The following is a 27,845-nucleotide window of genomic DNA, read 5'->3' as shown; positions in this document are numbered from 1 at the left end:
TTCCAATGCTATTTCACAAATAGTTGCACAAACAAGTGGGAACGTGTTGTGTCTCCCTCTGTGGGCTGGTCCTCACAATGCATAACAGGAAGCCTTTCCTCCATCCATTGAACAGGAGGGAAAATAAGATGAATCGTGGCAAAACTCTTCATGATAGTGCCCTAGGGAAAGAAGAGTAATACCCCCATACCACTTTATGTGAACATTTAGCAATGAAATGATGGAGCCATCCAAGAACAGCACCGTCCATTCCTGGTGCAATCTTCAGGTGAGTTAACACCACCTCATGATTAACAGTAACAAAGGCTGCTGACAGATCAATCGTATCAGCATGGACACCTTAATTTCATCCACAGCTAAGAGATTATCTACCAGCACAACCAGTGCAGTTTCATTTCCATATCCAGGAACCAGATTGATTGACAAAAGTCAAGGAGATCTGAGCCAGAGATGTTTCACCAAAATCTTCTCTATGATATAAACCAAAAACTGGAAGATGTGATATTGTCAATAGTTACCCAGGCCATCAATGGTGTGTGTTGGTTTCTTGAGCAGAGTATGCACCACAACTTCTTTACAAGAAGCTGGCATCCTGCCCTCCCTAACTGACCTTCTCTAGACAGGAAGAAGATGGCTCCACAAAGGCAGGTTGTGGGGAAAAAATGTTCCAGCGTGGACTATCAAAACAGGTCCCTAACTCCAATAGGATAAGTGAGCAAACTCAAAACATATGAAATGTGTTAGTCCATGCCAAAGGCCCAGTTTGTAACCCCCCACCCCTTTCAGTTTTCAACCACAAACTCCAAAGTGTGGTCAACTATGTACATAGAGCTAGCACCACTTGGGACATCCCATAGTGGCTATCAAATCTTGAGCCAATTCAGCATTGCCAACCTTAAAAGCACATATCATGAGGCAAATAACCCAAAAACTTCTGTAGTGGGGTTTTTTTTTGGGTTAATCTCACAATTTTGGGTTATCTTTTGATTTTTGAACTGTGTACACATATATTGTGAGTGTGATAATTATAGGGTTTCCAACTCTTGCAAATGTACAGGGAGTAATAACATTTTGAACCTTTTTGCAGGAGCTCTCACTACAAGACCAAACCAAATGTGGGGCCCCATTTTGCTAGACCCTTCACAAACACATAGTAAGAGACTGTTCCTCTCCCAAAGAGTTTATAGTCTAGTGCAAAGTCTGGTGGTTGGTTTGTGAGGTGGGAGTTGGAAGTGGAACTCACTAAACTCCTCACGTATAAGGGCTACCAAACATCCATTATATTGGACTCTCTACTGGGCTAACTTGTGGCCTGTGGTGGCAAGGCTCTACAGCTCATTAGCAATCAGGGCCGGCTCCAGGTACCAGCTTAACAAGCAGGTGCTTGGGGCGGCCAAGGGAGAGGGGTGGCACCTGCGGCAATTTGGGGGCGGCAGGTCCCTCACTCCCTCTAGGAGCAAAGAACCTACCGCTGAACTGCGACCGCCAATAGTGGCTTTTTTTTTTTTCCAATTGCCGCCACCGATTGCGATCGTGGCTTTTTTTTTTTTTTCTTGCTTGGGGTGGCAGAAATGCTGGAGCTGGCCCTGTTAGCAATGAGCTGAGACATCCAGTCCTCCATAAGCACTACATTACATGTTTGAGAATGAGGCTTGTTCTCTGGAAAGGTAAGTTTATTAAATCAAATTCTGACTTTTTGAAGCTTATAAAGGCAAAGCTTTTCCATTCTCTGAATATGCAGGCAAGAACTCCAACACACTACTTTCAGTTAAAACACATTCTACAATAAAGTGACCCATCCAGTTCTTAAAGGGGTTTGTTAACACAAACACTAGAAGTGCAACAATAAAACAAACATAACACAACATCCAAATTCACTTCTAAATATTATTTTTTGCTACATACAATAATTCCAGCAACTACTCCGGGGTCTTTTTATTTTACAAAGATTATATTTCTTTCCCCTAGTTCAGCTGCAGACCTGAAACCCACAATCTTGAGAGCCATAGCACAGATATGAGTTATTGCGGGTCAGGGGCAGGGGGCAGAATGAGGAGTGGAAAGCATGTTGTCTTCTACATGGGCCAGCCCATGGATGAAGACACATGACAAACATTGCTAGGAGATTACACAACGATTTGTGAGAGAGCAGTGTAATGATAGATATCAGAGTTCCTGGTTTCTATTCCTTGCACAGGGAGCAGAGTGTTGGCTAGGGATTACAGATAGTCTAGCCAAGTGTAATATCACCCCTGCAGGGATTATCTGAAGTGGTTGAACACAGAACCTCTGGATGTAAGAGCATAAATCTTTAGCTAGAGAACCAGGTCTGTTATCATGGTGCTAGTAGCAGAGTCATAAACTTCTTTATATGCTCTCACCACTGGAAGGTGACAGAGCCACATCAAATTAGTGTGGGTCACACAAACATCTGTCATGCTCCTTCTGAAAGACACTGTGGCTCAGTGGAGAAGAGTTGGGCTCTGCCTGATGTGACCTTCTGCAAGATCTCAGTTGTCCTTTCTGTAAAATGACTGAATAATGGCTACTTCCCCAAAAGTAGCAGTTAGATGTCTTGGTTCATAATAAGGCTTGTGAAGACCACAGAAATGTTAACTGCAGTCACTGGAAGAACTGAAGCTAGAATTCATGCTCTCCTGGTTACACCTTAATGTATTTTCTCCACAAGTATAGAGATTTCTCTCTCTCGTCCCCTACCCCCAATCCAAAATAATATGAAGGCAGGAGATTATCACACTTTCACATGAACTCCTACAGCACAAGCCAAAATTGCATTGCTTATGACAAATTCATGGGAGTTTGCAACACGGCCAACTTTAAGGATTTGTCATCCACATGAATGATGAAGTCACTGAGCACTATTAGCACTGGCACCTCCAACACTACTGAATTTTAATGATTGAGAAACAGGATACTTGAGAAAGTGACAGGGAACTTGCCACTTAAAATGGCATCTTTTTTAATGCAAGTTCATAGATGAGCTTCCTCTGCAGAGGTATTGCTGTAAGTTAATTTCCAGTCTCATTTCCACAAAGAATGCACAGGATGTTTCTGTAACTTTGCAGCTAAGCTATCTGTGCCTCTGATCCACACCTTTATGTTTCATAGCAGAGGATTACAAAGTGAAAAATATCAATAAGCAGGTATATTTTACTTTGTGGCATGAACAGAGTGGAATGATACAGTTAAGGCAAAGGAGAAAACCTGGAGGGCAACAAACTGCAGGAGAAAGCTTTCAACCAGAGCCAAATGCATTATGCAATACGGTGTACAGGAGTGCCAGCCAGAATTCTGATTTAACTGAGTAGCAACTAATGCCACAAAATAATACTTACAGTGAAATTATTTGAAATTTTGAAATATCATACCTACTGAATGACCCAAATGGCTTAGAAGTCTTGAACACTGGAAACAAGCACTACCCTTGGATCTCCCACCTTTCACTTTCTTCTAATCCAATGAATATAAAATAATAAAGTAATAACTAGACATTAACCCTCCCCCTTCTTTATTACTGGGTAAGTCATTCTTCTTTTCTCAATAGATTCAGGGTCTTCAGATCAGAATCTGTTCATCTAAACAAGTCTACAGGTTGGTGGTTTAAATAAAATTAAACAAGAGACTATTAAAATAGAACAAACTGTTCAATGCTTTCTTTTGTTTAAAAAATAAAATAAACTCTTGCCAGAGCCATTGAAATATCTAGAGATTGGTGCAAACCAGAACACTGGATCCAAATGGTAGAGATGAGGTATGCGGGTCAAAATCTGTATCTAGATTTCTATTTGGACTTTGCAGACTGGCTCAATCTCTGCTTTTCAAATGCACTCTTGATTTCTAAATGGTTACAGCAAAGGTATTCTTCATGTTCTGTTTCCAAAGTATAAGGTTTGTTGGATGCTTTTTAATCCACTCCCCCCTTCAAAGTGTGTGTTTGGAGACTTCACACACACACCCCACCCCAAAGATTCAGGTTTGGATATTGTGGTATTTCGGTAAATATTTCTTGTTCTCTAAAATAAATAGTTATATCATAGCTATTGAGTCTTTCAAGAACGATTTGTCAGTTCCAGTTTCAGTTTTAGGAGGCAAATCCACATGATTTAACCCATCTCCTTGATATATAGTGTACTCTCACATTAATTTGAATATAAACAGTTAGCACCACACTTGTACAATACTTCCTAACCTCAGTGAAGTATACATGAAGTCTATAATAGTTATACTACCTATTCCATTAAGCCTATTAAATAGTGCACATGATATGCTGCATACTGGATAACATAGCTTAATTGGCAGAATAGCTTAGGGAGGACATCGACTCAATTCATGACAATGAATACTTTCACTTCCTGTGACTTTGAGACTTGAAAATGGAACATTGGAATGTGTGATTGCTTAGTATAGTCTGGAAACTTCAAGCTACTGTAGACTCAAAAAAAAAAGGAATGATACCAAAATTTAGAAAATCAATTCTCTCTGATTTGAATCATGGCTGGAAATTGAGATAATACACGGATAACTACATTTCAGACACCCTTCTTGGTTAAGAAAAATATAAGTTTGGAAATAATGTGGTAGAAAAATAGTCAAATTCTGATTCAAGTTAAGGGCTACACAAACTGTGCATGAGGCTATCCTGTCTTGAGGAAGGCCATATGCTGCTTTGGGCTGGGAAAGAAGGCTCCTGTGCTGGGTCTGTGCTCAAGACAGTGTAACTTGAGCCACATGGAATTAATGTAAAATAAGTGCTTGCCCCTAAAGTAACCCGAGGACCATCCCAGCCCTTTCTTACTCTTCTGTATGGCACTGTGGTTTATTTCTGTGCACAATGATGTGATCTAAGATAAAGTTCTATCATTGCCTACAAATTCGGACTGAACATATTCCCAAGTGTCACATCTGCTTTGTAATGGGGAACTAAAGGCAAGTTTTGGGATGACAACAATGGAGTTGAGAAAGCACTTAGCATCTGTGGCCTCAGTTCCCAAAATCAGATTAGTGAAAGACTGGTAAAACTGTGCCTGAATCAGTGGTCATCATTGTTGGAACACTATTCTCATACAAAAATATCCATAAAGTATATTGGAAGTCCCCACATGGAGTCACCAGGAACTAGACTGGCCAGGTATGTATTGGAAGGAAATTTAAATAAACTCTTTAGGGTATGAGGAACTGACATTAGGCATGACCATAATTTATGTGTGGTGAAAATCAAACTGAAGAAAAACAAAATTGCAAAAACCACCAAGAAAATGGACAACAAAAGGCTAATAAGCAAGATCTTACAGCAGCAATATCAAATTGAACTGAAAAACAGATCCACCACAAAAGTTAATATTGACATGCCATGCTCCTTTCTGCATGACAGTATCATAGGGTTACCAATCGTCCGGATTCCCCCGGACATGTCCGGCTTTTCTGAGTTAAAAATAGCGTCTGGGGGGAATTTGTAAATGTCCGGACTCCCCCCCCCCATGCAAAGCGCGCGTGGCTGACAGGGCAGCCGGCCGGATGGTGCCACTTGCACTGGGCTCCGGCTGCCAGAGAGAGCCCCTCCTCCGCTTCCCCCTCCTCTCCCCTGCAGCTGAGATCACTCACTCACTCACTCACTCCCTCCCTCCCTGCATTCGCAGGTCGCCGGACATTCGGGCCTTTGGCAGTCTGGAGCTCCTCCCCCTGTCCAGCACGCCGCTCAGCAGCACTCTGCGAGGGTGGGAACCGGGCTATGTGCTCCGTGGGGGAGCGCGGCAGCGCGTCAGGCTGTGTGTGGAGCCCGACACGCTGTTCTGAGCGGCACGGTAAAGGGGTCGGAGAAGAGGCAGAGAGGTTCTGGAGGGAGAAGTCAAGAGACAGGGAGCAGGGTTGGATGGGTTGGGAGTTCGGGGGGGCTGTCTGGGGGTTGGGGGTGTAAGGTTTTGGGCAGTCAGGGTACAGGTAGGGGGTAGGGTCCTAGGGGGGCAGTTAAGGTGGGGGGTCTCAGGAGGGGGCAGTTAGGGGACAAGGAACAGGAAGTCTTAGGTAGGGGGTGGGGTTCTGGAGGGCAGTTAGGAGCAGGGGTCCCAGGAGGGACAGTCAGGGGACAGGGAGCAGAGGGGTTTAGATTGGTCGGGAGTTCTGGAGGGGGCGCTGTCAGGAGGTGGGGAGTGGTTGGATGGGACGTGGGAGTCCCTGGTGTCTGTCTGGGGGTGGGGGGGTGGATAAGGGTTGGGGCAGTCAGGGGACAGGTAGGGGGTAGGGTCCTAGGGGGCCAGTTAGGATGGAGGGGAAGGTCTCAGGAGGGGGCAGTCAGGGGACAAGGAGCAGGGAGGCTTAGGTAGGGGGTGGAGTCCTGGGGGGCAGTTAGGTAGGGTTACCATACGTCTGTTTTTTCCCAGACATGTCCGGCTTTTTGGTCCTCAAATCCTGTCCGGGGGGAATTGCCAAAAAGCCGAACATGTCCAGGAAAATAGCTTTGCCGGCATCCCTGCCCCAGTCCCCTGCATACCTTGTAGCTCCCGCAGGCTGCGAGCTGCAGGCGGATTCCCTCACAGCGGCTGCTGCTGCTCCCCCTAGACACCTCAGCTCTGTGTAGCTGAAGAGCCAAGCTGCCCGAGCGCTACCGGCTTCACGATTTGCCGGGCAGCCCCCAGACCTCCAGACCCTGCGCCCCTGGCCAGGCGCTTCCCAAGCGCAGTCGGAGCCCGGGAGGGGGCGCAGGGTCTGAAGGTCTGGGGACTGCCCACAAACCGTGAAGCCGGTAGCGCTCGGGCAGCTGTTTCGTGACTGGGAGGGAGGAGGGGGAATGCGGGGCATTCAGGGGAGGGGGTGGAGTTGGGGTGGGGAAGGGGCAGAGTTGGGGCGGGGCAGGGAAGGGGCGAGGCCAGGGCCCCGTGGAGTGTCTTCTTTTTTTAATGAGGAAATATGGTAACCCTACACTATCATAGATGCCACCATAACTGTAGTTGGTTTCCTGACAAGCAAATCTAAAGTCTGGATTAATGAGGATTAGTGGAGCTGTGTCAAAGAAAGGAAACAAGCCAAAGCAAACATTACACCTCCAGAAAAAGAAACAGCAAAAAAAATCTGTATGAAACAAGGATAAAGCAGTAAAAAGCAGCTCGAGAACAGAGCAAGGAAATGCCTAAGAACATAAGAATGGCCATAATGGGTCAGACCAAAGGTCCATCTAGCCCAGTATTCTGTCCTCTGACAGTGGCCAATGCCACGTGCCCCAGAGGGAATGAACAGAACAGGTAATTATCAAGTGATCCATCCCCTGTCGCCCATTTCCAGCTTCTGGCAAACAGAGGCTAGGATATGGATAAGATTGCCAAAGAAGTTGAAGCATCTCCTGAAAGAGATGATAGTAAAACACTTTGTCATCTCAGCAAGTTCCTAACTGAGAAATTTACACCAGCCAGAGGGCCTGTCAAGGAAAGTCTTTAACAACAAAACAAGAATAAAGAGCACAATGGGCAGAGAACTCTCAAGAGGTGCTACACGGAGCAGCACCAGAAGAAACTGACTTTGATGAAGAAATTAAATGACTAGAGCTGAGCAAATGTTTTTGGATTAAACAATTTTGGGGGGGATGAAAAAATGCAGATTTGGGTCAACCAAAAACACTTTGTGAATTTGTGTAGAATTTGCTGAATTGTTTTGGTTGAAAAAAAAATCAAGATGATTTTTTATTTTAAATTTTACGTTAATTTTATTTTTTTAAAAGGGTTTAAAAAAAAACCAAAATGAAAAAAAAAGAAAACATTTTGTTCAACCCAAAACAATTTTTTCCAACTTTTTCACTTTTCTGAAAAATTATAATGTAACTCTAAATTGGCCCATAATCTCAAATGTATTCCAAGTAACTAGCCAGACCTGTGGAGATGTTAGGGGCCAAGGGTCTGTCACAGTTCAGGGCAACTGCACCTGTATTTCCCCACAGTGGTCCAACAAGGGTATCCACTCTCAGACTTCCAGCTCCCCAGGGTCCCTCCTGACCAGGGTATGTCTAGGCTGCACTGCCTTCACTGTATTATTCCTAGCAGAGGCAAGATGCCCAAGCACACCTGATTGCTTTCTCTTCAGAGACAATTAACAGTGTGACTTCCCACAGTTATAGACACCACATAGATCTTTCTATGCAAGCCTATTTTATTCTTAAGGCAAGAGCACTGCAGAGAAAACATTCGAAGTAACAGAAGAACGGATACACATGCTAATAAGCTTACCAGAGACATTCCAACTTCAACATGGACTCTGGCAGGTGAATCCTTCAAAACCACACAAAGGGGTCTCCTCTGTGGTTATAAGTTCATAACATCCTAAGATCAGAACTAGCACAAGTCTTAGGGCCTCAGTAGGCTCAGGACCTCCAACCCTTCTCTAAGGATTGGGGCCCTCTATGGACTGGGGTCCTGTGTGTTTGTTGGATAAGGAAGAAGGCCCTGAGGCAGCTTAAAACCAGGCTATTTACCTAAAAAATCCTGTTGGTTCCTGGAAAATTCAGTTTGAATTAGTATATCTGAACCTCTCCAGTGGGGTGGCTTGAAAAGGCTGATCAGGGAGGAGTTACATTAGTATCCCCCCCATTAGAGAAAGTATATACATTGCCACAATAACACATACACAATTGCATTTGTAATACAATAGATCCCAAGGATATTAAACCTAATTCAATAAAGTTTAACTTAATTCAATAAACTTTATATTACTTCCATCAGGTTTGTCCAGTTTATTACAAGATATTGTCAGTCTGTCACAGGAGCTATTTCCACCATATTGTGGAGGGCAATATTTCTCAAAGTGTAAGTTATGCCCATAAGGGGAGACACAGAGGACAAAGCCAGAACCCTCAATTGTTCTCCAGAGTCTCAGCTTTCCTCACCTGAGCAGGCATGGGAGAAAAGTCATTTTGTACCCTCTTCACAAACCACACTGTGAAAGGACAGGTACAAAAGCCTTTTCTCTTTAACTTTGGGACTTTACACAACTTCCCAGCAGCCTTCTCCTTAGCTAAATAGAAATTGATGCTGGATTTTGGTTTCTAAACTAAATTCAGACCTATTCAACACCCTAGTAATAAGATCTTCTTTTCTAGATAACTTCTCTCTGTAAATAGTGGGAAGAGCAGATTTGGAATTTGTGGAGGTAATGTATCAAGCTGAATATGATGGGTGTTCAAATTTGCACAGGATGTTTGGCAGGATGAATTAATTAACACATTTGTTATCAGCCAAATATCGTCAGTGCACAGCAGAAGGTAAAATAGAGGTTCTTCCGACAGTAGATGTACTGCCTGTGGAGTTCTCTAGGCCATTGAAGTTGACATCTTACAAATCTTAGAATACTGGGGAAGTTCCAGAGGACTGGGAAAAGGCTAATGTTGTACCAGCATTCAAAAAGGGTAAATGAGATGACCAGGGTAACCTGTCAGCCTGATATCAATCCTGGGCAAAATCACAAAAAGGCCAATATGGAATGTAGTCAAGTAAATGATGACAGTATAATTAATAGCAATCATTGTGGTTTTATAGAAGATTTTGTCAAACAAACTTGGTATTGGTTTTTGATGAAAGCACAAGTTTTGCTGACAAGAATGTAGGTCACACTTACAGAATGGGAATCTATATTTTGGAAAGCAGAGACTCTGAAAGGGATTTAGGAGTGATGGTAGATAACCAACTGAACATGAGCTCCCAGTGTGATGTGGTCTTACAGGGCAAACACAATCCTTGGATCAGGAGAATATAGAGTAGAAGAAAGGAAAGGCTATTGCCTCTGTATACATTAGTGAGACCATTACTTCAATACCACGTCAAGTCTGGTTTCCACACAGTCATGAACAGTGTCTCATAGTGCCTCCTGGCAGCAAAATTCAATGTTGTGGTGCTCAGCCTCTGTTTTCCCCTCCTCAGGCTCTTGAATAATGGCTTCACAAACTCCCCTTTACAACACCATTGTTTGTGCGCACGTATTAAAAAACAAACAACTCTTCATTGTCCACACCTGATAATGTCCAACAGACTAGAAATCATAAACAGAATCTTTGGCCACCACCAAAACTCCTCTTCCCTGCTGACCTTCAGCAATGGTCTCGCCATGTCCTTATGAAACATAAGAAAACATAAATTTGGCACCCTTCCTGGGCACCACTTCTCTATATTCTTTGCATCTGCTCTGCAGAGCTCTTCCTTGCTTGTTTACCTGAGCACCACTTCCCAGGGCTTTCTTCCTGGAGGCTCTTTTCCCCCAGCAGGTTCCCATTGTCTCCATTCCCAGGATCTCTCTGCTGCTCCTGCTTCCCCCTCCTGAATGAAAGCCTGGGTCTTTATAGGGCAGGGGTCGGCAACATTTGGCACGTGTCTCGCCAGGGTAAGCACCCTGGCGGGCCTGGCCAGTTTATTTACCTGCTGACGCAGCAGGTTCAGCCGATCGCGGCCCCTGCTGGCCGCGGTTCGCCGTCCTGGGCCAATGGGGGCGGCAGAAAGCGGTGCGGGCGAGGGATGTGCTGGCTGCGGCTTCCCACCGCCCCCGTTGGCCCGGGACAGCGAACTGCGACCAGTGGGGGCCGCGATCGGCCGAACCTGCTGCATCAGCAGGTAAATAAACTGGCCCGGCCCGCCAGGGTGCTTACCCTGGCGAGCCACGTGCCAAACGTTGCCGACCCCTGTTATAGGGCATACTTGTCCCCTCCTCATCTACATCTGACTAATGGACAGGGCTGGCTTGCTTCAGGCCTCTGGCCTTTGAAGGGGCAGACCATGCTGTTAAACACATTTGAAAAAGGAAATTGAAAAACTGGAAATAGCTGAGAAAAGTGCTAGAAAAACGATGCAAGGTCTGGAAATCTGTCTTATAGAGAGAGGCTAAACAAGCTTAATCTAATTTTGTTTGTTGCAGAGTTTGTGTAGCCGTACTGATCCCAGGATAAAAGAGAAACAAGGTGGATGAGGTGATAACTTTTATTGGACCAATTTCTGCTGGAGGAAGAAACAAGCTTTCAAGCTTCACAGAGCTCTTCTTCAGGTCTGGAAAAGGTAACCAGTGTCTCACAGCTAAATACAAGGTGGGGCAGATTTTTAAGCATAAGAGGTTAAGATGTTGCAAGAAACCACTTAAAAGGAAGTGGGCAATTAACACCTCTGCAGTCATAGTACAAAGAAGGGTTAGTAAATTACAGATTGTAGTAATAAGCCATGTCTCTGTTCAGTCCATGATTTTTAGTGTCTAGCAGAGTTATGAATTTAAGTTCCAATTCTTCTTTTGAAGTTGTTGTGCAGGTTTCCTTTGAGGATGAGGGCTGAGAGGGCAGATTTGAAGTGATTGTTTTGTGGAAAGTGTTCACCAACACGTGATGTGGTGTTTTTGTCTTTTATCACTTTTCTGTGTGTATTCATTCAAGGGTGAAGTGATTGGTTTCACCTAGATAATTATTGCTGTGGCATTTGATGCACTGGATGAGGTATGACATGTTGTGATAGGCATGTGTAAGACCCATGGATCTTGAAAGGTGTGTTATGGGAGTATTGATCATCATAGCAGTGGAGTTATTTCTGCAGGTTTTGTATCTGTTGTTCTGGCAAGGTCTGGTGCCATTTTGAATTGGTGTATCCTAGTCTGGGGGGGAGGTTGTTTCTAATAATGACATTGGAAAGTTTGAGGTGTTATTTGAAGGCCAGAAAAGGGGGGTTGGGAAAAATTTCTTTCAGGATTTGGTCCCCATCAAGTATGGGTTCTAATTGTTTGATGATATCCCATATGGGTTCTGGTGTGGGGTGGTAGGTAACAACCAGGGGTATGTGGTCAGTGGAGGTTTTTTTTCTGTATTGAAGGTTCTCTCAGGGTATTTAGGTGATCTGTTTCATGATACAATCTATTTCTGTGATGGAGTGTCCTTGTTTGGTTAAGGCAGTTTTAAGTGTGTTAACATGTGTCCAAGACTTTCTCTTCAGAGCATGTTTTGTGGTATTCAAAGCATATTCTGTCACCTGTGGGTAAACACTTTTCACAAAGCAATCACTCTCTATCTGACTTATCTGTCCTTGTCCTCAAAGAAAACTTGCACAACACCTTCAAAAGACATGCATGGGAATCTAAATTCATAAGACTGCTAGACACTAAAAATCATGGTCTAAACAGAGACACTGGTTTTATAACTCATTAAAACAATTGGTAGCCTATTAACCCTCATTTATCCTATTACTGCAGAGATATTAATTTTCCATTTAATTTTAAGTGGTTTCTTGCAACATCTTAACCTCTTATGCTTAACAATCTGTCCCATGTTCAAATTTGCACAGGATGCTTGGCAGGATGGATTAATTAACACATTTGTCCCACCTTGTTTTTAGCTGTGACACTCTGGTTACCTTTTCCAGACTTGAAGAAGAGCTCTGGGGAGCTCCAAAGTTTGTCTCTTCTACCAACAGAAATTGTTCTAATAAAAGATATCACATCATCCATCTTATCAAGTTTAATCTATTTAGTTTATCCAAGGGAAGTTTAAGAGGTGACTTGATCATAGATAGTCTAAGTACAGCAAAACTGGCTCCTCCAATCATGCCTAGGTCCATTACTGCCCGCAGTAGCAGTATAAAGGCAACCATGCCAAGACTGCTCTGTGTGTGGGGGAGAACTGCACTCTGCCCGCAAGCTCCCCAATGAAAAACTCAGCAAGGGGGATGGAACAGGGAACATAGATCTTTCCCTTTGCCTTTGGCTTTCTTAGCCTCATTCTCTCTCTCACTAAGGGACATCAGCCACTGCAAATGCCTCTGGAGGAGACAACAGAGCTGAGGGGAAAAACCCACAAAGGGCAAATAAAGCCCTGAGACCTGACTGGGAATTAAACAAACAAATTATTGAGCCAAATTCTTAGTCAAAAATTTGAATTAGGATGTTGGAATATTTTTAACCAAGTTTTGAAATTAGGTTCAAAGAGCATATAAAAAATGGAAAGTTGATATCGTGTTAGGCATTCTGGAAATCTTCATATTGTATATTTTTAGAAAATATATGCAAGTACCCAGGTATTTCACTAATGCTTTGCCATATGCCAAGTTGAAGATGCACACCACATGATAGAGTCCACTTAACTCAGCGAAAAATGTGTTAATTATTTTGGTCACATTCCTGATACTGTTTTAATCAGGACCATGATAAATGAAAAACTGTGTCCATTAATATGTTAGTATGTAATTTGCTAGACTGAGTAATGTGAAAAATAACCCCGTTAATGTGTGACTGTAGCCCAAAGTTTAAATCTTACATTCTCAGCTTCTAAGAGGATCTGAATGGAAACAAAAGGATTTATTTGGTAATATGCTTATAAGTAGCCTTTGAACTGAACTGAAGCTTTTTTTATTCTTCTGTCACTAAGTTGCAGGAGATCATTCATCTGGTATCTGGACCTCATTCTTCCATTCAGTCCCCATATTGATCAAAGACTAAATAGAAAGGAATGAATATTTTGGACAAATGAGTTAATTAAGCATTCTTCTATAGGGCATGTTTTCTGTTTTTGATTATATAGATCACAGATTCAGCATTAGCGTTTGATAGTTTTGACCCAATTTATGACTGTATCGTGTTTTATTTTAAGAAGTGATTGAAATAAGCCTCTTACTCCATTTATAATGAATTGGACTTGCTGACATTAGATCAAAGACAAAAGCTGTATTGGTGATGCTAGCTTATTGTTTGTTTCAACAACATAGATACAAGTTGGTTGAGATTAAACGGAATAGATAATCATATTTAAATAAAATTAATACTGGATAGAAGCCAGTCTTCAACTGTTAGGAAGTCAGATTAAGCCAGCTCATCTTGTTAAACTAAATTAGTTTTCTACATATGAGCAGAAGATGGAAGGAAAGAAAAGCTCCCTTCGGCTAAATGTTTCACTTTATACTCTGGGTAGGATGTATAATGTTTACTGTACCTCATCCTGGAGTCTTGGGATAACATTATTCTATCTAATTTAAACACAGTGGGCCTAGAATAAATATTATTCTAGCTAATTTAAACATAATGGTCTGATTCTCCCTGATGTTAATGCTTGTGTATTTGTAGTTTATACTGGGGTAAATCGGGAGTAATGCAGCGGTGAATCAGGGTCTGTGCTTTTATTGTTGAAAAAAGACCTTCAACTTTTTTCATAGATGCATAGATTCCAAGGCCAGAAAAGACAATGTAATCGTCTAGTCTGAACACCTCTATAACACAGACTGTAGAACTTCCCCAAAATCATTCCTAGAGCATATCTTTTGGAAAAAATATCCAGTCTTGAGTTAAAAATTATTAGTGATGGAGAATCCACCACGACCGTTAATTACTCTCACTTTCAGCTTCAATTTCCAGCCATTGGATCGTGTTATACCTTTGTCTGCTAGATAACATAGTCTTATAACCTAATTTTACCATTCTTTGAAATGTTCTTCATTTTACTGTATTGTATGTATTGATTTTATTGTGTATGATCATAGAATATCAGGGTTGGAAGGGACCTCAGGAGGTCATCTAGTCCAACCCCCTGCTTAAAGCAGGGCCAATCCCCAGACAGATTTTTGCCCCAGATTCCTAACTGGTTTCCTCAAAGATTGAACTCACAACCCTGGCTTTAGCAGGCCAATGCTCAAACCACTGAGCTATCCCTCCCCCTGGGAAAAAAGAAAGAAAGAAAGAAAGGGAGAAAAAAAACAACCACAGAGAGGTGAAGTGACTTGCCCAAGTAAACTCATCTCTCTAAACTTAAGAATTTTAAGGGTGGATATCCAATTAATAACTTTTCAGGTCTAAGAGTTTGATCATGATAGTTGCTACCCTAAATTAATGTGAGTTGCCTTTGTAACTGTAGAAATAAGTGAGTCTTTTTCAAGTTCCAGACACAATAATGATATTGTAATTAGAACAACTGGAGTATAGGCAGAAATAGAAATTTCCCTGCACATGTAAGGGTCAGTTTGTCTTATACCTATCCTGATGTACTGAGCTTGATTTTCTTCTCACTTACACTGGCTTTACAGTGGTATAACTCCAGAGACTGCAAGTGAGTTATTCATGATGTAAGTAAATAATGTTGGGCAGAGCTCATGAAGGGAACAAATAAGACGTTGGGGTAACAGAGAGAAAACAAGTCACGTTTTAGCTCCTCCAGTGCTGGGAACACTGGGGACTAAAACAGTCTGACATAGTTTAGAGAAGACAAGGGATTGGCTAGAGTATTCAGCACTCTGACTCTCCTTCATCACACCCACTCCTCTTCCTCCCACACCCCTATACAGCAGGGGCAGATTTCATAGGGCCCTATAAAAGGAGAAACCTCAGCAGTTTGTATTGGGAAAGTTTTCAGCTGTTTTGTGCTGCCTCTGTTGTACAAAGCAGCTGGAACCAGGGTTATCTATCCAAATAACCTGACACCACATTTATTTGTTTAAACCATGGTTGACAAATTGTTTTGCAGAATAATAATTTTGAACAAAAGTTATTCTGACAAACTTATTTTTACCAAAAAGCTGAGTTCTTTGCAAAATAAAACTCAAACATAACAGTAAAATCAGTATTACGTTCAGTGTCTAATAATTACTATTTTGCAGGCAGGGCCGGCTCCAGGATTTTTGCCATCCCAAGCAAAAAAAACCAAAAAAACCCCAGAGTGCTGCCGCTGAAGCAAAAAAAACCAACCAAACAAAAAAACCCGGAGTGCAGCCCCTTGAAAAGAGCTGCCCCCAAAGGGCTGGAATGCCGCCCCTTGAGAAGTGTCGCCCCAAGCACATGCTTGGAACGCTGGTGCCTAGAGTCAGCCCTGTTTGCAGACAAGCTTACACATAGATCAATATATATTGACTTCAGTGGCTTGCACTATGGGGATTCTGCATATCACAGTCCTACATTTAGGGCCAAAAAAATTAAGAGTGAAATGATCCATTTCAAGGTGGTTTCTAAAGTAATTGAGAAGACATGAATCATGTTGCAAAGTCTACAGTGAAAAGAAAAGGTTGCAATCATATATAAATGAAAAAGCTGTCCAGTGTAGAGAAGAATTACCCTCTTAATCCTCTAAGAGAGATAAGAATGAAGGCACTTGGATATATCTTTAACATTTCATGACCAATGTATCAAATGCAACTAATAGAGCTCATACTACTAATAGGAATATTTTCTCTTCATCCATCATTAGAAGATCATTGCCACAAGAGCAGTTTCTGTGCCATATCTAAGTCATTACCTAGATTGATAAAGGCTAAGGAAATCTCAGGCATCCAAACACTGTGAATTGGATGACTGCAAACCTTTTCAAACATCATGAGCACAAAGGAAAATAAAAACTCATGACCTTTACCAGTCAGGAAGAACATGTGTCCAGAGCACAGATTGCATGATGAAGTTCACCCGACCACTTAGAGAGCATCACTGGCTGAAACTCAAATAGAGATAATGTAGTATTTGTCTCCTCTAGACAACACACTGTTTCCACAAATGCAGAAATCTCAGTCTGAATCTGGGTGATTTTCTCCACAAAATAACCAGCAATATAGTTAAGTATCAGAGTATCAGCAATATAGTTGTAACAGGAGGTATTCAAATCAGACCATTCGCCAACCAATACAGGACCAGAAATAAATCTGCTGATCAAGTTTTGGCAGATGCTATGGAAGAGGCAAAAACCTTTCTTCTGCACAGCTACAGCATATGAATGATTAAATAGCTTTAAGACAAAAAGTCAGTCATCCTGAGACTTTATCTACCAGGGCTTTAGCAGTCTTCCCTCCCATTTCAGTTGTTGCAGGCCATTTGTAAACCCACATGAGTTGTGAGGCAGAAGCCCAGGAAGTTGTTATCTTTTTAAGTGGTGAGGAATGAGCACACTAGAATTTTCAGTCATTGTGCAAAAATTCAAGTCCTTTTAAATAATGGATAAAATGCAACTGCAACATAATATTTTCCAATGTATTTTTGTTGTTGTTTTCCTCTCAATTTATCTATGAAATATATGCCTTTTGCAGTGTTCTACAAAGATGTGGCTGCATTTTGGTGGTGGGTGAAATTATTATTATGTAGTTTGTAATTCTGCAGCATATTTTGAGGTTTGTAAAAGGCACTATCTAAAATGGATATGTCACTGGATGTTTGTGGGGATAATTTTTAAAAAGATAGTAAGAGAGAGAAAGAGAGATCATGGGTTGGGGAAGGAGATGAGCCAGCAAGTAAGGGGAAAAGAAGAACAGAACATAATGAATAGTAAGAAAGGAAAGCACATAAAGGGACAGAGGGAGGGAGAATCAGAGAATCGTAGGACTGGAAGGGACCTTGAGTGTCTTGTAGTCCAGGCCCCCAAACTCAAGGCAGGACTATGTATTATCTAGACCATCCCTGACAGATATTTGTCTCACTTGCTTTTAAAAATCTCCAGTGACACAACCTCCCTAGGCAATTTATTCCAGTGCTTAAACACCACGACGGTTAGGAATTTTTTCCTAATGTCCAACCTAAACCGTCCTTGCTGCAATTGACGCCCATTGCTTTTGGTCCTATCCTGAGAGGTTAAAGAGAGCAATTTGACCTAGTTTCCACTTTTTGTAGGACTCTTTTTTGAGTTTCAGATCATTAAAGATCTCCTGGTTAAGCCAGAGTGGTCTCTTGCCATACTTCCTATCTTTCCTAGGCAGTGGGATTGTTTGCTCTTGTGCCCTTAATGTTTCTGCCAACTCTCTTGAACTGTTTTTCCCCTTAGAATTGCTTCCCAAGGGATTTTACCTACCAACTCCCTGACTTTGCTAAAGTCTGCCTTCTTAAGAAGAAAAAACGCAACAACAATTTCAAAACGGTGTGAAAAATGTGACCTAAAATAAGAAAGAAAGAGTGGAGTGAAAAAGTCAGGATGTTGAAAGAATGAATAATAAATTCACGGAAGGCAGGGTACAATCCATTTTGTTAAATTCATTATTTAGAAAGTTCATTAATAATGCTGCAACTCAATAAATAATAAACATCATGTGACTATTTTATTCCCTTATATTGCAGGGGGATGTTTTGGGAGAGGGGAAGAGAGGGACAGCTTTGGAAGCATGGTGGCACAAGTATTTTTCACTTGGTCTAGAAAGCTTTGGGGGAAAATATCAAGCTGTGAGCAGGAAAGCTATCCCTATCTTTGATAACAAATGGAAGGATGTTTAAGCAACTACTCTGCTCCTCTGCTCTCTATTTTCTTCTTCTCTACTCAACCCACTCCTTCAGGAGTGCCCTGCACTGAAGCATCTCTTTTATGGAGAAAAGCCATCACTTCAGCCAGCCAGAGGGGGTCAGTGTAAATCAAATCAGTATATACTGTGGGCTAAATATGCTGCCTCTGTGGTTTTCACAGGAAAAGAGTGATGGGGGTTAGGGAGCCAAATTTAGATTCTTTTCCTTGCAGTGTAATGCCAGGTCTGCCTACTGCCAATAGTTATATCTATAGAAATTGTTTTCCCTCCTATTCCTCTTCTTGGCTTCATCTAAATTTCTACTATTACATCATCTACATTACTTTCTATGATTCCGTATAAGTGTCCATTGTCACACCTTTAGGTTGAACCTCTGAAGTTTTGGGGGGATGGTAGTTTTGAGTCTTCAGGGATGCTGTATGCTATTTATTGCTTCATTTGCCAAGATCTGCATAATTGTTCCTACTGATAAGTTTTAAATCAAGGATACTAATTAAATAAATTTCAACCTTGTGAACAGAAGGATTTGTGCTTATGTACCCATCAGACTAATTCACAAATAATACCTACTGTATGGCAGTATAGTCTAGCAAACATTATTACTTTTTTGCAAGCCATATCTAAAGTTGTATTCATTACTGCTGCACCACCCATTACACTTCATGAAATCCCCAACCCTGCTCTCATTTATGTTCTTTCATCATTTAGTCAATGAAAATATCACATTTTCCACTGCTACGCCCTCTTCCCCCAGGATACCTCGATATTTCTATGGTGGAAGAGACCTTTTCCACATCTTACAAGCTACCTAAGCTTAGAATAACAAAACTCCAGCCAAAGTATAGTGCAGGAATAAAAATAAAATCTTCTCTTGACAGCAATACTTTTTTGGGGTTTCTATGAAAGATCCTTCATAAAAAAAGTATCAGAAAATCCTCTGCAAAGAGTCACTCTTAAAATACAGAGAAAATGAAAGTGTTTAGGGGACATTTAAAGGGAAACTGAATGACTTGTGGGGAGGGATAAAATTCTTGACAAATACTGGTAGGACAACTCAAGTGAAATAACAACTCTCAACTCTGAAGAGTTACCAGGAAGAAACAAAGAGGATACCAGAGGCCACCAGTTGAGTGCATTTAGTTGGGGTAAAGTTTGCCCTTGAAGCTTCATAGTGCTGCCTCACACTGATTAATATGAAATGAGTGTTATCCCTTCACTAGTGAACTACCTTAGCTAGCCAGCTAAGTCTCCCTTCTCTGCACCTTCACCCCCACTACTCCAGCATGTCCCCTTCACTACCTTAATTCTGCCCCCTTGTGTCTCCATCCTGTGCACTGAATTAGGTAAGGGTCCTGTGTAAAAAAACAATACTTACAGAACTTAAGTAATTGTTATACATTTATAACATGCAATTTTTGTACACTTCCCTTGGGACAGTATGAAAAGCATATTTTATCCATCAAATAAACCTACCCATCTATTCAGTCATTTATCCACTTCCAAACCAAACTTAAAAATGATCTCTTTGTGCTTTTCTGATCACTGCTAGCTTATTGGTTATACACTGGTCATATACACAGTATGTAGAGCTCAGAAGCCTTCCCGCAGCCAGTTCCAAATCATTCACGTTTGAGGGATAGGCCAGGGAGGATCCCAAATGACATCCCCAGGTTGGGTGGCTAGTTTGTATGGTCCACTGTAAATCTGGAGATTCTGAGCCAGAAGACAAGGATTTCCTCATTAGGCCTTGAGGCATATCATGCTTCAGGCATCTCATGCTGCTCTTTATTGGTCCTATCTGGATGACTGTTTTAAAGATCGGTATTAATAAATTCTATGATTCTGCAGGCTGGGGGAAATTCCCACAAAGTGGGACCTTTGAGAATGATAGAGAAGGGAACAGCTGGGAATAGATGTGATGTACGGGCCAAATACTGAGGTCCTTATTTAGTTTTTACTAAAACATTATTCATTTCAATTTCTTTTGAAGTCAGAGTGAGTTTGCTTGAATAATGATTAAGAAAAAAAATGAGTGAAGCCCTCAGGATATGTTGATTCAAAGCCTACTGAAGTCAAAGTCAAAGCCTACTGAAGTCATTAATGATCTGGAGGATGGCGTGGACTGCACCCTCAGCAAGTTTGCAGATGACACTAAACTGGGAGGAGTGGTAGATACGCTGGAGGGCAGGAATAGGATACAGAGGGACCTAGACAAATTTGAGGATTGGGCTAAAAGAAATCTAATGAGATTCAACAAGGACAAGTGCAGAGTCCTGCACTTAGGATGGAAGAATCCCATGCACTGATACAGACTAGAGACCATTCTGCAGAAAAGGACCTAGGGGTTACAGTGGATGAGAAGCTGGCTATGAGTCAACAGTGTGCCCTTGTTGCCAAGAAGGCTAATGGCATTTTAGGCTGTATAAGTAGGGGCATTGCCAGCAGATCGAGGGACATGATCATTCCCCTCTGTTCAGTATTGGTGAGGCCTTATCTGGAGTACTGTGTCCAGTTTTGGGCCCCACACTACAAGAAGGATGTGGAAAAATGGGAAAGAGTCCAGTGAAGGGCAACAAAATGATTAAAGGGCTGGAGCACATGACTTATGAGGAGAGGCTGAGGGAACTGGGATTGATTAGTCTGCAGAAGAGAAGAATGAGGGGGGATTTGATAGCTGCTTTCAAATACCTGAAAAGGGGTTCCAAAGAGGATGGATCTAGACTGTTCTCAGTGGTGGCAGATGACAGAACAAGGAGTAATGGTCTCAAGTTGCAGTGGGGGAGGTTTAGATTGGATATTAGGAAAAACTTTTTCACTAGGAGGGTGGTGAAGCACTGGAATGGGTTACCTAGGGAGGTTGTGGAATCTCCTTCCTTAGAGGTTTTTAAGGTCAGGCTTGACAAAGCCCTGGCTGGGGTGATTTAGTTGGGGATTGGTCCTGCTTTGAGCAGGGGGATGGACTAGATGACCTCCTGAGGTCCCTTTCAACCCTGATATTCTATGATTCTATGATTCTATGAAAGGGAGTCTTTCTATTCACTTTATTGGGCTTTAGATCAGGCACTGGATTAGCACATCAAGTTCCTTGAATGATCTCTCTATACTGTATTTCATTAATCTTACAATTTCAGGCATATATCACATAAAATGTACATAACTATCTGCCAAGGCAAACCAGGTAAACCAAATACTTTTAATTTCTAATCACAAATGTTCTGAACAGCTTTTATATATTTTTGAAGCCTCAACATGCCAATCCCTGGAAGTGTTAAGTTAAAGTTTCAAATTAGTATTTGAAATTATTGTCCTTTTTATATATAACCTCATTGACCTTCAAAGTTATTGTATAGTTATTCACATTTAACATTTTGCAAAGCATTAGTCAAAACTTTTGACAGCTATTAATTTTCCAAAAATTTCTTTAAAGAATTTGAAGACAGTCACTAGTCAAATATATTATATGTCATGACTTACCTGAACCAAATTCCATCCTTTTAGGGATTCAGCAATGATAGAAGTGACTGTTGCACATACTCCACCAAAAACCATCAGATGATTAGGTCCATATTTTATTGCATCATAGAAGGCTTTAAGTCCTTTTGCATTGTCACACTGGAAAAAAAAAGAATTATTTCGTAACTAGAAATTGCTGACAATATGGACCATCACAGATAACAATACTGACTCAGCAACAAACTATTGAACAGACAAAACATTCAGACATTGAATTGACTGGGTTTGATTTCTTAGTGCCCAAACTTGCAAAGCACCGTGCACCCTGAGCTTTGGACTTTCTGAACACAAGGACTCTCAATGTGCCCAGCCTCTGTACTGGAGGCAAAAGCTTATAAGAAGAGGCTTCTTGCATCATTTAACTCCCCTGTGCCCACTCTGCCAGAATTTTGACAGCTAAAATGTTAGCCATTAATGTCTGTGATGGAGAATGAAGCAGCATGGACAAAGAACAAGTACTGATGTTTAAAAATGTTAATAGAATCATTTTGCTACTTGGCTAGATTTTCTCTAGTATGTTAATACTTGACATGACAGATTTGTCAAAGAATATATTTTATGCACTGGCATCTGTTATGAAAGCTAAATCCATGTCAACGCATGCAAATAACATTATTTTGTATTAAAAAATGTAAAACCTCTATATTTTATGCATATACATATATAAAATATAATAAAACAATACTTTTAAGTAACAGAGACACAAATTGGTCAAAACATCAAGAAAGTGTAATTTTAAAATCCTATGACTATAAACAATTGGATTACTTCCTTGTTTTAAATTATAAAGAGCTCTACTGTAGTTTGAGAGTAAGCTCAAAAAATGAAGCCTGAAGAACAATTCTAGTCAAAGTTGCAAGGGATGTGACTATCAGGCTTATGCTGGAACAGCCTCAACTTCTTTATATCTCATATAGTAGCAGTTTGATACCTCATTTTGTAGAAGAATGTTAGTAGAACATATGCCTGAAATCAAGAATTCTGTTTCTAGACATTAATAGGAGCAGATACAGATCAGATATCTGTCAGGCTATACGGTGGCTTATGGGGCCAGCAGATTCTTTTTTCTAGTTCTCCCCTTTTTATCCAAGAAGTCCTCTTTAAATATAATCCTTATAAAACCATGGTATAACAGCCTCCAATATTTAATTATAACAATTGATTTGTTCACATGTATTCAGATATTGTTGATATAACATTTACTATCATCCTATTTTAAATAGAATATTAATTGTGTTGCACTTTGTTAAAAGAACACAGATTTCTACTAAGACGTTTGCAAGCATATATTAATTTTCTTACAGATTTCATCCTTTAAAAGAAAAAATATGGTTCTATTTCCATTTGGGACAGAATTATTCTTCTTACTCTTATCAAAGGATACAATTTTGCACTTAATGCATTTTTATTGCATGATACAGTACAAATGGACTCTTCTCTCTCCCCATTATGTCAGATGTTTTCAATAAAACTTGTTCAGCTTGGCACAGACTTATCAATTTGATGGACTGCTGATAAACTCGAACAATGTAGGAATTAACAATGCGATTACTGGATTGAGGCACGTGTCCAAATTGAAGTAGCAGTTTATCCTGAGCAGAACTTCAATGACACTCTACAACTAGGCCAAGTTCTAAAACATTTCAGCGTACTCTACTCTTGGCATGAAAGATTTATACCTCACCAGTCCAGGTTGTAGGTCCAATTATCCATTTCCTATGACACCAACTTCAAGTTATTTGATGCAACTGCTGATTTTTGTGGATATTTAGTGGTATTTGTGTTTCACAGAATAATGGTGTTTATGGAAAGTGCGAACCAGAATGTGGAAGAAGGAGAACGTCAATATTAAAGAAATAGTTGGGAGGTGTGGCCAATAAAATATAGTACATATAAAAGGAACAAAGGAATAAAAAACCCTTACTCCACAAATTTAAGATCTACAGATGTTTAAAAATAAAATCTTTAAAGTAACATGACTCATGCTGAAGTTCACCACTCAGTTACCTCACATTTTCTTGCATCTTATTTCTTATCCTTTCCCTAAATATTGACTATCTAGAGCCTGATCCTTCTAATGAATCTGCCTGCATAGAGCCTTAGTAAAATGGATGGGACTCCACTCAGACCTGATGGTCCAAGTGGGAAGATCCTTTAGAAGGTTCGGGAGTTTAAATTGTAAGTTGTTTTATTTGTTTTATCTTTTTATATTTAAAAATAAAAACAAACCTATCCAAATGATCTAGGCATCCTGTCAATTCAATTATCAATATAATACTCCCAGCAGCATTAAAAAACAAACATTCACAGAGGACCAACTTTACTTGAGCAGTTAGCCAAAAAACAACAAAAGGCTCCTTCTCACCCATCCCTCTCCCAGAACCCTGTCAAACGGATGGCTCTTTCAGAATTTCTAGAGGTTCCCCAAATATGGGCTATTTTGGATCAAGACGGTGGTGGCACTGGTGAGTCCTGGAACTCCCATGTGGACTCCCAGCAGCTCCATCTCTGAAAGGGGATTTAGTTTGAGCATCTCCAGTGTCCACAGCTGGGACAATGTGTCACAGGAAGAGAAGTGTACTCTCCCAGTAGGCACTTGCTAGGTTATTTAATGCTTTCCAAGTCATAACCAACTACTTAAACTCCATTTGGACTCCATACAGTACTTAAACACCCAGTGCAGATCCCAGAATACTAATGGTACATACACCCAGCGAGATGCCACACTCAATAAATGAATTGCTGCTTCCTGCACTATTTCAGTTGCCCTGATTATAATAAGTGGTCCAATGTAGAGCACATTGCAATAATCTAATCATGAGCTGACAAGAGTTTGATACTAGTAGCAAGATCCACATATGACATAGGAGGCTGCAAACTCCTGGCTAGATACAGACAGCAGAAAACTGACAAGTTTACTTCTGTATTATGATCATCCAACAATAGCTGGAGGGACAGAATCACATCTAAATTACAACCCCCAATGACAGAACCACTTCCTCAATTAAAGGAACTGATGTTATTTCTTCTATCTCCTCACCCAACCACTCATAACCATCTCAGTATTGCTGGTTTGAGCTTGAGCCAGCTCCATACCACAACTAGACGCTGACTGAGGCATTGAATGAAACTATATGAGTTATATGAGAGACACAAAGCTGGGTGCCATCAGCATACTAAAATCACTAGACTCCGTGTCCCCTTATTAATCCTCGTAACAGCCCCATAAACACATCGCACAGGAGAGGTGACAGAATGATGCCCCTGACATGTGAGAGCTGTATGGAAAGAGGAACAGCTACCAGTGAAATCTCTTCAAGAGAAAAGAACAACGCCAACAAAAAGCAGCTCTGTCCACTCCTGCCAGGGCCTGTAGACAAGTCAATGTCATTTTGTGATCAAAGGCAGGGGACAGAACTAATAATACCAGCAAGAACACATAATTCTGCTACATTGCCTGATCATCAACCAACATAACCAATGTAGTTTCAATGCCAAAGCCAGGTCTACATCCAGTAAGACAAGAATTAAGGAAATCACAGGCATCTAAATATTGTGACAGTAATCTCACCACAATCTTACTCCAGAAGGGAAGGTGTGATATCAAGCAACAACAGGCCCAATTTTTACTGCTTATAAAGTATCTAAAATGCCCTTATTAATAATAAATTATGGACCATTATCAGGTTAAAATTCACAGTGATGAATTTCAGAGGTACTGATCATCTGAAGCTCCCTTTCTAATCAGTCTTAAATTACTGTGCTTGGCACCTCTGAAATCAAGCCCCATATATTTTACAAACTAACTAACTAAATAAATAGAATAAAATAATCTTGCCTTGTTAATAACACTGTGGATGATACAAATGGAAAGAAGTTTTAGAACTTAAATGCTTTCCCACCATTTTTGCTTTTTGTTAGCTTTTTTTCCCTCTCACTCTGTACAGATGATGAAAATAGAAGTCAATATCACATTTGTTTACAGTTTGTTACTAATCAGTTTCACTTTCTGGTTATCACACATTAGCATCCAGAACTTGAGTCCACTCAGCATGTTAGATAAAGTTTCCACTTTCTTCTCACAGAAAGCCAGAATAACTTATGTCCTGGAAACTTTTTCATTTAACATTTCTTATTCCAGTTTCCCTAACAGGGGGTGCTCAGCCATAACCAAACCTCCGTCTGATTAATTTCCCATTGCTACTAGATAAAACAAAAAGTAAAAGTGATAAGAACTGCTTCCCCCCATCTGCCTCTGCTGGGATCTTTCCTCCTGGAGGTGAAGCTTGCTATCATGATTCATGACTTTTGTCACTTCTTGTCTGAAGTCCAGATTTTTAGAGGTATTTAGAGTTACTTGACTTAGCATTGCTAAGCCCATTGATTCTCAGTGATATTTAAGCTCCTAAGAGATCAAGTCACTTTTGAAAATGGGACCTAGACATCTCAGTCTCTTAGAGGCAAATATATACAGATGTTTAGGCACCTAAAGATGCAGCTAGGCACCTAGTGTGGTGCCTAGCTCCCACAGAAATCAAATAACTATGAAGAGCCTCCTGCCCTTCCCCCCAATAAAACAAAATAATTAAAAAAATGTTTCAGGTTGAACCAAAACATTTTCTGGATTTTTTGGCAAATCAAAGAAATTTGAACAATGTTGTTTCAGGTCATATCTAGACTCCTCCTGCCCAAGTGAGTGCCTAATCACCAGGCTATTGTTTGGTCTAGGGTGGCCATAGTGAGTCTGACCAACAGTCCACCTAAGTCAGTGTCCTGTCTTCCAACAATTGCTTCAGAGGGAATGAACTTATAAGCAATGTATTGAATGATCCATCTCCTGTCTTCCAGTCCCAGCTTCTGTCAGTCAGAGGTTTTGAGACACCCAGAGGTTGCACCATAAGGTTGCATCCCTGACCATCATTCATGGATCTATCCTCCATTAACTTATCTTATTATCTTCTGAAACCATTCATACTTTTGATCTTAACAACAACCCCTGACAATGAGTTCCACAGGTTGACTGTGCATTGTGTGAACAAGTATTTCCTTATGTTTGTTTTAAAGCTGCTGCTTATTAATTTCATTGGACAACCCCTGGTTCTTGTGTTATGTGAAGGGATAATAAGACTTCCTTATTCACTTCCTCCACACCATTTGTGATTTTATAGACCTCTATCATACCCCGTCTTAGCCATTACTTTTCTATGTGAACAGTCCCAGTCTTTTTAATCTCTCCTCATATGAAAGCTGTTGCATACCCTTAATAATTTTTGTTGTCCTTCTCTATATTTTTTCCAATTCTAATATATCTTTTTCAGATGGGGCAACCAGAATTGCATGCAGAATTCAAGGTGTGGACATACCATGGATATATATAGTGACATTATGATATTTTCTGTTTTATTATCTATCCTTTTCCTACTGATATCTTAGATTCTGTTAGCTCTTTTTGACTGCTGCTGCACATTGAGCAGATGTTTTCAGAGAACTATCCGTGATAACTCCACAATGATCTCTTTCTTGAGTGGTAACTGCTAACTTAGATCTTATTTTTTTGTATATATAGTTGGGATTATGTTTTCCAATATGCATCACTTTGCATTTATGGACAATGAATTTCATCTGCCATTTTCTTGCCTAGTCACCCAGTTTTATGAGATCCCTTTGTAATTCTTCATAGTCTGCTTTGGACTTAACTATCTTAAATAATTTTGTATTGTCTACAAACTTTGCCACCTCATTGTTTGCCCCTTTTTCCAGGTCACTTATGAATATTTTGAACAGCACTGGTCCCACTACAGATCCTTAGGGGACCCCAATATTTACCTCTCTCCACAATGAAAAGTGATCATTAATTCCTACCCTTTGTTTCCTATCTTTTAATCAGTTACTGATCCATCAAAGGACTTTCCCTCTTATCCCATAACTCCTTACTTTGTTTAAGAGCCTTTAGTGAGGGACGTTGCCAAAGGCTTTCTGAAAGTCCAAGTATATTACCTCCACTGGATCACACCTCTCCATGTTTTTTGACACCCTCAAAGAATTCAAATATACTGGTGAGGCATGATTTCACAAAAGCTGTGTTGACTCTTCCCCAACCTATCGTGTTCATGTATTGTCTGATAATTG

General features: G+C 40.8%; 1 protein-coding gene across 1 annotated transcript in view; it reads right to left on the bottom strand.

Moving 5' to 3' along the window:
* Positions 1–27,845, bottom strand: part of GABBR2 (gamma-aminobutyric acid type B receptor subunit 2) — an 847,514-nt gene that overhangs the window by 624,853 nt on the left and 194,816 nt on the right. Inside the window, exon 2 of the mRNA XM_054020335.1 lies at positions 21,678–21,815. Coding sequence (XP_053876310.1) covers positions 21,678–21,815 — 138 coding nt within the window. The remainder of the gene's footprint in view (positions 1–21,677; positions 21,816–27,845) is intronic.

This window comes from Malaclemys terrapin, chromosome 2 (assembly GCF_027887155.1).
Source record: "Malaclemys terrapin pileata isolate rMalTer1 chromosome 2, rMalTer1.hap1, whole genome shotgun sequence".
Taxonomy (NCBI): domain Eukaryota; kingdom Metazoa; phylum Chordata; order Testudines; family Emydidae; genus Malaclemys; species Malaclemys terrapin.
The sequence above is the reverse complement of the archived record's forward strand: the minus strand, read 5'-3'. Positions and strand labels throughout refer to the sequence as shown.